Source organism: Pelodiscus sinensis, chromosome 12 (genome assembly GCF_052426305.1).
Source record: "Pelodiscus sinensis isolate ZL-2025 chromosome 12, ASM5242630v1, whole genome shotgun sequence".
Lineage (NCBI taxonomy): Eukaryota > Metazoa > Chordata > Testudines > Trionychidae > Pelodiscus > Pelodiscus sinensis.
Window position 1 is genome coordinate 48,105,646 of NC_143063.1, and position 11,552 is coordinate 48,117,197.

At 59.1% G+C, this 11,552-nt stretch overlaps 1 protein-coding gene across 2 annotated transcripts; it reads right to left on the minus strand.

Moving 5' to 3' along the window:
* Window positions 1–290: 290 nt before the first annotated feature.
* Window positions 291–10,691, minus strand: SNAI3 (snail family transcriptional repressor 3). 2 transcript variants are annotated; one of them, XM_075939885.2, is made up of 3 exons: window positions 9,343–10,691; window positions 4,691–5,308; window positions 291–1,071 (listed from the first exon to the last, which is right to left on the minus strand). In XM_075939885.2, the coding sequence occupies exons 1-3, from the start codon at window positions 9,470–9,472 to the stop codon at window positions 890–892; spliced, it is 930 nt and encodes a 309-aa protein (XP_075796000.1). In that variant the 5' UTR covers window positions 9,473–10,691; the 3' UTR covers window positions 291–889. The 2 variants fall into 2 exon arrangements, with proteins under 2 accessions (XP_075796000.1, XP_075795999.1); XM_075939884.2 differs by lacking the exon at window positions 9,343–10,691 and adding an exon at window positions 6,903–7,247.
* Window positions 10,692–11,552: the final 861 nt, after the last annotated feature.

The window sequence follows — 11,552 nt, forward strand, 5'->3', positions numbered from 1 at the left end:
CCAGACGGCTCCCCGGCTGCCAACCTCTGTCGTCTCCTTGTTTCTGCGTCCCGGCTCCAGCCCCCACTGCCGGTCAGATCCTTAGGCCGGACGCTGGGTTTTTTCAGGGCTTAGTGCAATGGGACCTTGCCCCAAGACGGGGGGTCTTAGCTGCTGCACCCATACAATAACCCCGGCTCAGGTGAGTGCTGAGGCTGGGTGGGAGCACGTCACCACGGTGGAGCAGGAAGCAGCCTGCACCCTTTTCACGAGCGCTCCTAGGGCAGCAAGACCACGCTCCCTGTGCAGGCTGTGGGTTTTATTTTTTTATTGGACACCAGGCAATCAAACCCAACCCAGCAGAAGATCCCACCTGGGCAGCCACAGCGGCAGCATGCAGGTGGGGACCAGACACGGCGCAGGGGTGGCAGGGGAGAGGCAGGCGAGTTGCATGGGACCACCCCCCAGCCCTTGATGCAAAGGATGGGGGGCAGAAATGACTAGAGGCTATTCCCCCCACCCCCAGGCCGGGCTGTGCTTGGAACCCTGGACAGTGCAGACAAACGGTGCTTCCAGGCCAGCGAGCAGAGAGGAAGCAGCGTGGGGTTTGGGGGTGATCCAGTTCTCCCGCCCCACAGCTCCGCACTGGCCTGGAAGAGTCTCTTCTCCCTTTCCACACAAGTCATTCCTGCCACGAGTTTGCCAGGCCTCCAGCACCATCCTTGGCAGAGCAGGTGCCATTTAGCGCAACACGCACAGCTGGGAAAAGAGGGATGGATCTCCACCATCCCCGGCAACCGGCGCCTTCGCCCAGGCACAGGTCCGCCTGCCCCGTGGCAGGGTGCCGGAAGCTCGCCCAGAGATGCCCAGGCTGACAGTGGGTTCCCTCGTAGCCATGGGCAGCAGGGGGTCACAATGCGGGGCAGCAGCCGGCTTCCTCGTGCCGGGAGAGCAGAGACACCCGGGAGAAGGTTTTGGAGCAGCCCCGACACTGGTATTTCTTGACCTCCGAGTGCGTCTGCAGGTGGGCGCGGAGGTTGGAGCGGTCGGCGAAGGCGCGGCTGCAGTGCGAGCAGCTGTAGGGCTTTTCACCTGCGGGGGGGACGAAGGCAACGCGGTCAGAGAACTGCCCCCTTCCGAGCAGCGCCTGCCGGACAGGGGACAAGCCTGGCTCGGCCCGGCCGGGGAGAGGGACCGACCCAAGAACTGGGCTGGTTTATGGAGTCCTCCTTTGAGATCTTGGAAGCCTAGGCCCAGGAACAGCGGTACAGCTCTCCCATCCTGGCTCCCCCCGGAATCAGGGGGCTGGGTGCACTGGCCAGGCGCTCAGCTGGGTTAGGGGATGTCCAGGGAGCAGCTGGGCTTGAAATTCACAATCACAGGAGCTGGGCGATGGAGAGGCCCCAGCAGACCCTCTTCTCCGGGCTGGGCCCAGATCTCCCCCTCCCAGCGCCGTTCGCCAGCCACGGGGCCCACACCACTTGCCTGGGGAGCATATTCACTGCCAGGTTCACCCCGCAACCCCCCTTTGCACCACACTCCGGCTGCTCCCACCCGTGGGCGCGGCCTAGGCAAGCCAGCGGCTCACACCCTTTCCGGTTTTCCCAAGTCAGCCAGTCCTGCCAGGCCGCTGACCGGTCAAGACACAAAAGGGTCCGGATCTTCCTGGGCGATATCCAGGTGCCACGCCCAGAGCCCCGTATAAAGCAACCAGACCCTGCTCCGGAGCCTGTCCAGGCGCTGGCTCGGCGGGGCTTGTCCATCGCCCAACGTCTGAGATTCAACAGGGAGTCTTTAGGTTGTGAATTTCAAGCCCAGCTGGTGAGGGGCCGGGCTGGCTTCTGCAGCAGAGGCTGGGGGCGGAGTGGGGAAGAGTCAGCAGGCATGGCTCAGAGGGGATGCAAAATCCTGGCTCCCTGGGCGCTATGTCCCCACAAGCACCCCTGCTGCAGGATGAGGCTTTTTCTTTGCCACCAGAGCATACTGCCAACTCCTGTCGGGTCTGATTTGCCGTCTGCTTAAAGGGACACTGGCTGGGGAGTCAGGCCCCCCTTCCCCCCCCCCCCCCCCGCTTCTCCTGGATGTTTGCAGCTGAGAAATTGGGGGAAGGGGAGCAAATATTAGCTGATGGTGCACCCTGGGCAGGAGCACTGATGTGCGGGCGCCTGATCTCCAGCACAGCTCCGGGCTCGGCATCAGGCCCTCGGATTTTGTTTCCAGTTTTACAGCTTCTATTTTAGACGGCATGAGCACATCCTGTTACAAGAGGGACTTTCCCACCGCAGTGTGCCTGGAAAGTGATTGTTTAGGTGGAAGAAATGTGCCTCTCTCTGCTGACAGCACTTAAATCCTCAAAGCACTTTATCAGCCTTAACCCACCCTCACAACCCAGCTGGAGAGAGGTAAGCATTAGCCGGGTTTCACCAGGGGGAGACGGAGGCACACAGAGGCAACACGGATGTGAGCCAAGAGGGGTCAAACCAAGACTGTTAAAGGCCCCACAGCAATCTCATGATAAGCGCACCGTGAGTAAACAGATTTAGGGCTAATCTGGACGGATTAGAGAACATCTTTTTAACAGGAGAGTGGAATTTTCCCTCCCTTCACCCAACCCCCATCGGCAGTACCTAAGATGATTAAAGCCAGAAGAATTCTTTTAGATCATTTACTTCTCGCTATCTGCATTTGCTCTGCACGTCGTTTGCATCTGGCAGTGGGACAAGGCTAGCCAAGTCCATTTCCGGTTATTTCATTGAGAGACAATTTGCCTCGAGTTACCCCATTTCTAAGGGACTAGGTAGGAAATACAGCCAAATATTTCTATTAAGGGAACATCAAGTTAAATAGGGACAAGAATATTTGTTTTGTGAAAACAGGGCAAGATTTCCATACTTACAAAAATTCATTCCCATGAAAACACTTGTTCTCGTTCACCGCCCCGAGATGCTGAAATTGAAACTCCAAGGGGGAAAACTAAGTTCATGGAGTTTGCCCCGTGCAAATGCAACGGGTAAACAAAGAGCAAAACGGGGCTAAACAAAGGGGATTTTAAATATCTACTCAATCTAAGGGGGTGAGATTCTTCTTCCAAGATCCAGGCCAGATTTAATTTTGTGCACTTAGTTAACTTCCTGCCTGTGGGTAGAGCCACTGAAGCCAATGGGGCTGTGTGCGCATAGCATAAAAGGTAAACACATAGGTAAGCTTAAAAACGGCCTGTGGCACCTTGGAGCAGGGTTCCCTGTAAGCTGCATGCTTGGGCAGCTTCCCAGGAGAGATTGAGATGCCGCCCAACTGATTAGCAGAGCTCTGGCAGCTGGTAGCCTGTTGTTAGCGGTGGTGCACATCCACACATGCCCTCGGTGCATGTAACAAAATTTATTCCACACACACGGCAATAATTAGAAGGAACATTGCCTTAGAGACTAACAGATATATAGGATCACGAGTAGGAGTGGCAATTATAGAATCCAAGGTAACTGCATGGATAACTGCCACCATAGAGCTGATCCTTTGTGCACTGTTGGCTGGAGTTAGAACTCAAAGGTTGCCACTGACCAGTTTCCAACCTGATTCCAGCTGGTGCTTTAAGCGCCACCCGGCTGGCTCAGCAGGGGGTAGGAGTTGAAGCTCCGGTGGGAATGCAGCAGCTAAAATTACAACAACTCATCAAGTGGAGCGGAGCAGCGAGGGGAGCCAAAGTGTACCAAAAGCCAGGCCCTTGACCTGCAAGCTTCTCAAAGCGAGGGCTGCAGGGGCTGGAGTATCTGTACAGCGGCTAACGGCGAAGGCTCGCCCTGAGTGGAATGGAGACGCGAGGGTCTGCTGGGGCACAAACAACGTGTTCATGTCCCAGGCGCAGAAGCTGGTCTGCAGCCTTTGATTTGGAAGCAGAAGGGGCCCTTTTGCTCTTCAGCTGTGCAAAAAAGCTCCAGACAAAACACAAGCATGGCCAACCAAACTGAGCCTGGCGGGGTGTTTTGGGAGTGAAAAATTCACAGCCGAACATGGGGGCAAGCCACAGTTTACCTATTTTCTCCTGACCAGCTCTCAACACCCACCCTCTACTGTTCCCCATAATCTTTTTCATCCATGTGTAGTTTTTCCCCCCAGCCACACAAGGAATAAATGTTGTTACGTGCACTAAGGTACATGTGAATGGGCACCACCCACCGAAACACAAACCTAGCCGGGGGCACTCTGCTAATCAGCTGGGCGGCACTCGAATCTCTCCTGAGTAGTCGCACAAGCCCCCAGCTTACAGGGAACACTGCAGCCCGCCATGCACCTGCTGGATCTCGGACTGGCTGCTTGCATTGGCAGCTGTGCAAAATTACGGGCCAAGTGGAGCAATCATAGAACACTAGAACTGGGAGGGACCTCGAGAGGTCATCGACTCCAGTCCCCTGCCCTCATGGCAGGACCAAACACCGTCTAGATCATCCCTGCTAGACATTTATCTAACCTGCTCTTAAATATCTCCAGAGATGGAGATTCCACAACCTCCCTGCGCAATTTATTCCAACGCAAGTAGCCACTTTCTATCCACGAGGATCCGCACCCACGGCTGTCAAGGCGAATATCCGTGGCTCATTTTTGCAGCTCTGGCTGCCGATACAAATGTGGCCGCACCAGGTTCTTCCTGGACGCCCACGAAAGGCCTTTCCCGCCCTGCGCTGACCCCCGGACTCGCCCCGGCGCCGCAGCCCACCTGTGTGTGTTCGGATATGTCCCTGGAGCAGCCAGGGCCGGGAGAAGGCTTTGCCGCAGATCTTGCAGACGCACGGCAGCGTGTGGGTGCGGATGTGCATCTTGAGCGCCCCTAGGCTCCTGTACTCCTTGTCACAGTACTTGCAGTTGAAATACTTCCTGGCCTGCAGCAGGCAGCGCTGCTGGCGGTGTTTGGCCAGCCCAGAGAAGGTGTGGTAGGACTTGCGGCAGTCCAAGCACTCAAATCTCTCCTGGGATTCGGTGGCCCGGCCCCGTGCCCCCTGCTGTTTGTCGTGGTCTCCCCTGTCCCCCTCTGCCGGGCCCCGCAGGTCGGGCGGCCTCCTTTGGGGCAGGCTGGGGGCCGGCGGCAGGTTGAGATTGTTCTGGTTGTCTTTGAGCGGGGTGCCCGGGGCCCAGCCCGGTAGCGTGTCCAACAGGCTGCTCTCCAGGCGGCGAGGGCTGGTGCCGGGGGTCCCTGGGGCGTCGCTGTCCAGCGGGAGAGGCAAGGCAAAGTGGGCGGTGAGGGGGCCGCCGTCCCAGGGCGTGGAAGGGGCGCTGTCGTTCGGGACCAGGATGGGGCAGACCAGCCCCCCACAGGCGTGGCAGGTGCCATTGGGCTCTGGGGAGAGGCCAGAGGCAAGTGAATGCAAAACCGGGGTATTGCCTATCCGCACTCCCCACCCCACCCTGTCCCTACGCACATGTCCGGCCAGGAGCCGCGGGCCAGTGACAGCAGCCAGGCAGACACTGCTGAAGGCCACTTCACAGGTATCCATTAACCAAAGTCCTCTATGCCCACGCATTGTGCATACACCAGTCCCTGCAGCGTGGCCACCCCAGGGCCCCCCCGGCTGGCTTGTTTCACTTCCCCCGGCTCTAAGAAAAGATGGAAGACTGGCTGGGTCTTGGGGAAGGCTCTTTGCTCCCCAGGACACGGGGCCTGCCCCCGCACTCTCTGCTAGCCCCTACTGCCACCAGCCTGAACCCCCCACCTCTAGGAGCCCTCTCCCCTCTAGCAAAGGGAACTTCAGTGCGGAAAGCCTGAGCCTTGTTCCCCCTGCCCTGACCTAGCTGCCGGAACCGGGCTCTGAAGCTGAGCGGAGCTGGCTCCCGCAGTCCCTACAGCTCCCCCTGGTGCCATGCGCCCCAGGTAGGGGCTGTACCGGGTGACGCCCCCGCCATGGCTCTGGGGGTGAATCGGGCCCCACGCTGCGTGGGCTGGTCCAGGAGGCCCAAGAGGGAAGCTCTGGTCACAGAAACCATGGGAATGGCCATTGCATGGGCGGGAGCTTCACTCTCAGCAGGTTAAGTCGGACAGGAGCTGGGGAATGGGGGGGATGATGGGGGGGTCCGCTGGCACCGAGCAGGAGACACCTGTTTGAGCGGCTTGAGAGCCCCTCCCCGCTACTCCCCGGAGCCTTGGGAACCCCAACCGCGGGCGGGCCGGGCTGCGCTCTGCAGCCCCAGGCAGGAGCGGCGGGGTGGACACTTGTCCCGTGCGGAGCTCGCTCCTGGGCGCCAGCGCGATGGGCGGGGGGCAGAGGAGCGAAGCCGGGAGAGCGGGAGGGGCGGGAAGGCAGCCGGGGGCGCAGGGAAGTCACAGCCCGGCAGCAGGGTAACCCCAGGACCCGCACCCCGCCCTGGCTCCGGGGGCAGCCCACGGCCCGCACGGGGGAGATGTCCTGGCCAGCGCCCCGCGGCTGGGGGCGCGCCGGGGACAGCGCGCAACGTGGGGGCGCTGCGCGGGGGCCGGGTCGGGGCGCTGCGCGTCGGGGCGCAGCGCAGGTGCCGGGCGCACCCCGGGGATAGCGCGTAAAGTGGAGGCGCAGCGTAGGGGGGTGGGGGCGCCCTAGGGACAGCGCGCACAGTGGGGGCGCAGCGCAGGTGCCGGGCGCGCCCCGGGGATAGCGCGTAAAGTGGAGGCGCAGCGTAGGGGGGTGGGGGCGCCCTAGGGACAGCGCGCACAGTGGGGGCGCAGCGCAGGTGCCGGGCGCACCCCGGGGATAGCGCGTAAAGTGGAGGCGCAGCGTAGGGGGGTGGGGGCGCCCTAGGGACAGCGCGCACAGTGGGGGCGCAGCGCAGGTGCCGGGCGCGCCCCGGGGATAGCGCGCAAAGTGGGGGCGCAGCGCAGGTGCCGGGCGCGCCCCGGGGATAGCGCGCAAAGTGGAGGCGCAGCGCGGGAGGGGGGCGCAGCGCGGGGGGGGGGCGCTCACCTTGGCGCGTGTCCAGCTGCCCGTAGTTGGGGGCGCGCGTGCTGCAGGGCTTCTTCACGAGGAAGGAGCGCGGCATGGCCGGGCGAGCTGCGCTCTGCGCCGGGCCCCGCCGGCAGGTGCCATAAGGCGCCCGGCTCATTAGCATGGGCCGCCCGCCGGGCCAACCGCAGGGCGAGGGGGCGGGGCTTGGCCGCCTCCCCCCGCTACAGGTGCAAGGGGGCGCCCCCCCCCGCACTACCACGTGCGGCGCCGCTCGCTGGCCTCCACCCCCACGCTCCCCCCGCACTGCCCCTGCCCCTCTGTGCCGCCCCACGGCCTCCGCTGCCCCCACGCACCGCCCTCAGGGTCCCCACGGACAGGCTGAACTTCCCCCAGGGGCCCCGCACAGCCCTGACCCCCACAGCACCCAGTGTACCCCTACATCACCCCTGTCCCCCATCACCGCTGCTCCCCCCAGTGCCCCACAGCAACCCCACACAGCCCTGGCCCCCAAGGCACCCAGTGTACCCCTACACTATCCCCAGCCCCCCATCACCTCTGCTCCCCCGTGTCCCCTATACCACCCCTCGCCTGCTCCCCAAAGCACCCACCCACAGCCCTGGCCCCCCCCCCGGTACCCATTGTACCCCTACACCACCCCCACCACCACTGCTCCCCCACCATGTACTCCCTTTCACTACCCTTGCCTGCTCCCCTCCAGTGCCCTCACCCCACCTATACTCCCCCCCTTCTCCTACACCACCTGTGCTCTCCCATCCTCAGCCCCAACCCCCCATTGCACCCAGTGCACCCCCACATTGCCCCTGCCTGCTCCCCCAGCGCCTCTATACACAGCCCTAACCCCCCCCACCACCCGGAGTACCCCAGCCACCACCCAAAAGCACCAGCATACACATCCCCTGCTCTGCTCCCTATTTACCCCCAACCTCCCAGCATATCCCCATGAATCCCTGCCTGTCCCCAGCCACCATCCGCAGCCCCTCCCCTGCACCTTCTGCCTATGCCCCACCCCACACCCTGTCCCTCCTCAGCACCCTCATGCATGCCTAGTTCTGAGCCACCCCCATCCTCGCCCCAGCCCCCTCACCTCTTCCCATCACACAGCCCTCCACACTCCCACCCCACAGCCCTGCCTCAAGCACACAGGTCACCCCACCCTCCGAAAGCAATCCCAGCAGCTGCCTCCACAAAATACAGCCACATCCCCTGACTCCAGATAGTCTGCACCCCGTGCCCCCCCTCCCAGCACCACATCAGGGTGCAAGCAGGCATGTACACCCCCCTTGTGCGCACTAGATGAGGAACTAGGCTGAGGACAGCAGGAGATTTGGTTTGATTCTGGTGCAGGGCCCTGGGCATGTCACATAACAGCTGTTCTTAGCCCCTAACACCCACTGAAGTCACAGGGAGGCCTCAGTGCCTTGGAAAAACCCCGCCGCTCGCCCCTCTGGACTCTGCTAGCTTTCCCAGCCCTCTCTGGCTACCGCCAGTGCCCCACACGCTAGCCACCACTGTTCTAACCAGGCTGTTTCCTAGACCAAATCTGACCAAACCCACCTGGGTCCTGTCTATCCTTGGTGGACCCGCAGCAGAATCCATGCAATGGGCTGGAAGGATTAGGAATAATGCAAGGGCTCTGCCTCAGTTTCCCCAGCTGTAAAATCAGGATCAGACTTCACTTCCCAAGGGACACGCCCGTAAGCCCAAGGCCCTCGAGACGTGTATTGAGACACACTCATACCCCCATGCAGAGGCATGGCCTGGGGGAGCCACAAACTGGGTTGTAACCCCACCTCTGCCCCCCCCCCCCGTGACCTTGAGCCAGTCCCTACCCCTCTGTCTCACCAAGGTGATCACCATTACCTCCCTGGGCAATGGGAGGCTGAAGGGATGTTTGGAGACTACTTTGAAGCAGCAGGGTGCTAGATAAGAGCAATTCTTCAGTGTTACCCGCACCAGAGAGTTCGCTCACTCACCTGGTGATGGCTTCGCGGAATGATTGCGGCCAAATACGCTAATACTTATATAAGAACATAAGACCAAAGGTCCGGGTCAGACCAAAGGTCCACTTAGCCCAGTGTCCTGTCTGCCGACACGGACAATGCCAGGTGCCCCAGAGGGAGGGAACACAACAAGGAATCCTCACGTGATCCCTCTCCTGTCATCCCTTTTGACAAACAGAGGTAGGGACACCATTCCTACCCATCCTGGCTAGTAGCCATCGATGGACCTAACCTCCGGGAATCTATTTAGCTCTTCTTTGAACTCTGTTAAAGTCTGAGTCTTCACTACATCCTTTGGCAAGGAGTTCCACAGGTTGACTGCGCTGAGCAAAGAAAAACTTTCTTTTGTTTGTTTTAAACCTGCTGCTAATTCATTTCATTGGATGACCCCTAGTTCTTATACTGAGGGAGCAAATAAATAACTTATCCTTACTCACTTTTTTCCACACCAGTCATGATTTTATAGACCTCTGTCATATCCCCACTTCGTCTCTTCTTTTCTAAGCAGAAAAGTCCAAGTCTTTTTAGTCTCTCTCCATATAGGACCCGTTCCAAATCCCTCATCATTTTTGTTGCCTTTTCCGAACCTTTTCCAATGCCAATAGATCTCTTATACCTAGAGATAAATGAGTGCAGCCAGGGTCTTTGCACCTTCCTGGCCTGCCTCCTCTGACCCCGGAGCTTGCCGTGAAATCGTAAAGCTCTATTTGACACCTGCGGTAGCGACACACCGGCAGCAGGTTCCCAGAGGCAATAGGGCTTCAGGCAGCAGGAAAAGCCGGGGCTGCACCAGAGCTCACAGCTTTCATCCAGGAGTTTGGATTGTTTGGAGGGTTTTATACCGCCCTCCTCCCCAGGGTGTCTGGGCACCTTTGGGTAATGCTGTAAGAGACACCATTTGCACCTGGCCTGGGTTCTGCAGGGCAGATCTGGACCCCAACAGTGTCTTCCAGCTTTACGAACCTGTCATGGGTGGATCTGGGTCTCGTTCTGAGCCTGGGGAGAACCAGCTGTGGAGCATTTGGTTTTTTGAATCCGCAGGCTGCTCCGTGTGGGTCGGAGAAGGCAGCACACCGGAGCCTACAGCAGAAGGCGACACTGGTCCGGCTTAGCTCCCAGAGAAATTCAATCCACCGTCTGAAACGACCCCCGGAAAAATGGGTCATTACCTCTATAGTGGCCCTGATTTGCTCTCCCTGCAGCTACGACGAGAAGACACAGGATGAGTGGCCAAAGGAGCTGCTGAGACTCCATTCGTTCCCGTTTCCAGATGCAGGCAGGGACTGTCCCTCGCCTTCGCCTTGGCAGTGCCAGCCTCAAGCCCCACGGAGTTTGACAGGCTGTCTGCAGGCTCCTCCTGCCCAGCAAGTCTTGGACGTCGGCCTCTGCCAGCCACTTGCAGGTCTGGAGTGAAATCGGAGCCGGGAATGTTGAGTTGGAAGAGCCCTTCTGGGTCAGGCTGCCCTTCTCTGGGGCAGGATTTCAGAGATGTTAGACACGGGTGCCAAAGTGAGAACTTCTGCGAAATGCATCCAGGCCAAGAAATCTCCAGCGAGCCCATGGCTGGCTCCGAATCAGCAAAGACGCCCAAGTCCATCTCATCAGCAGGAAATGAGGGTCCACGGTGGTAACACCAAATATTGGCCAAGGCAGAGGGGACAGGAGCTGCCCCGACAAGAAGCCCTATCCCTCCTCCAAAAAGATACATTGGCTTTGGAAAAGGTTAGAAAAGGGCAACAAAAGTGGTTCGGGATTTGGAACGGGTCCCATATGAAGAGAGATTAAAAAGAAGCGGATTTTTCAGCTTGGAAAAGAGGAGACTAAGGGGGGATAGGAGGGAGGTCTATAAAATCATGACTGGTGTGGAGAAAGCGAATAAGGAAAAGTTATGTACTTATTCCCCCACCATATAAGAACTAGGGGTCACCTGATTCCATCAATGCAGGAAGCGTCTATGCTATAGTGCTGCAGCTGTGTCTCTGAGACACTGAGGCCCGAGAGGCTAAGTGGCTTGACTGAGGCCACACAGTAAGTCAGTGGCAGAGCAGGAACAACAACTCAAGTTCCCAACTCCCAATTCCATCCCTCACCCAGTGAACCTCCCCTACTGTTGCTCTCCATAGCAATTTCCTCAGTTTCAGAGCAGCATCCTTTCTGGTGATGGTATAAGCCAGTGTCTGGGGGACACAGGCGCACACTGTCTGCATTTGGAAGGATGCACTAGCACCCTAGGGTCCTGAGACCAATGACTAGGCTCTTGGGTGTTACAGCAGTACAGAGTCAATAATGGTCAATATCAGCGCCTCATTGTGGTCTCCTCTGAGGGAGCAACCCAACATGCTCCAGTGTTTCTGCAAATTCACCTTTCTAGCTCGGCACCAGTACAACAGAAGAGCAGCCAGACTGGGTCAAAACAAAGGTCCATCTAGCTCAGTATCCTGATGCCCCAGAGGGAGGGATCACAACAGGGAATCCTCACGTGATGCCTCCCATGTCCAGACAGAGGCTAGGGACACCATTCTGGCTAGTAGCCATCGATGGACCTAATCTCTAGGAATCTATCTAGCTCTTTTTTGAACCCTGTTGAAGTTCTAGCCTTCATCACATCCTCTGGCAAGGAGTTCCACAGATTGACTGTGCGCTGAGT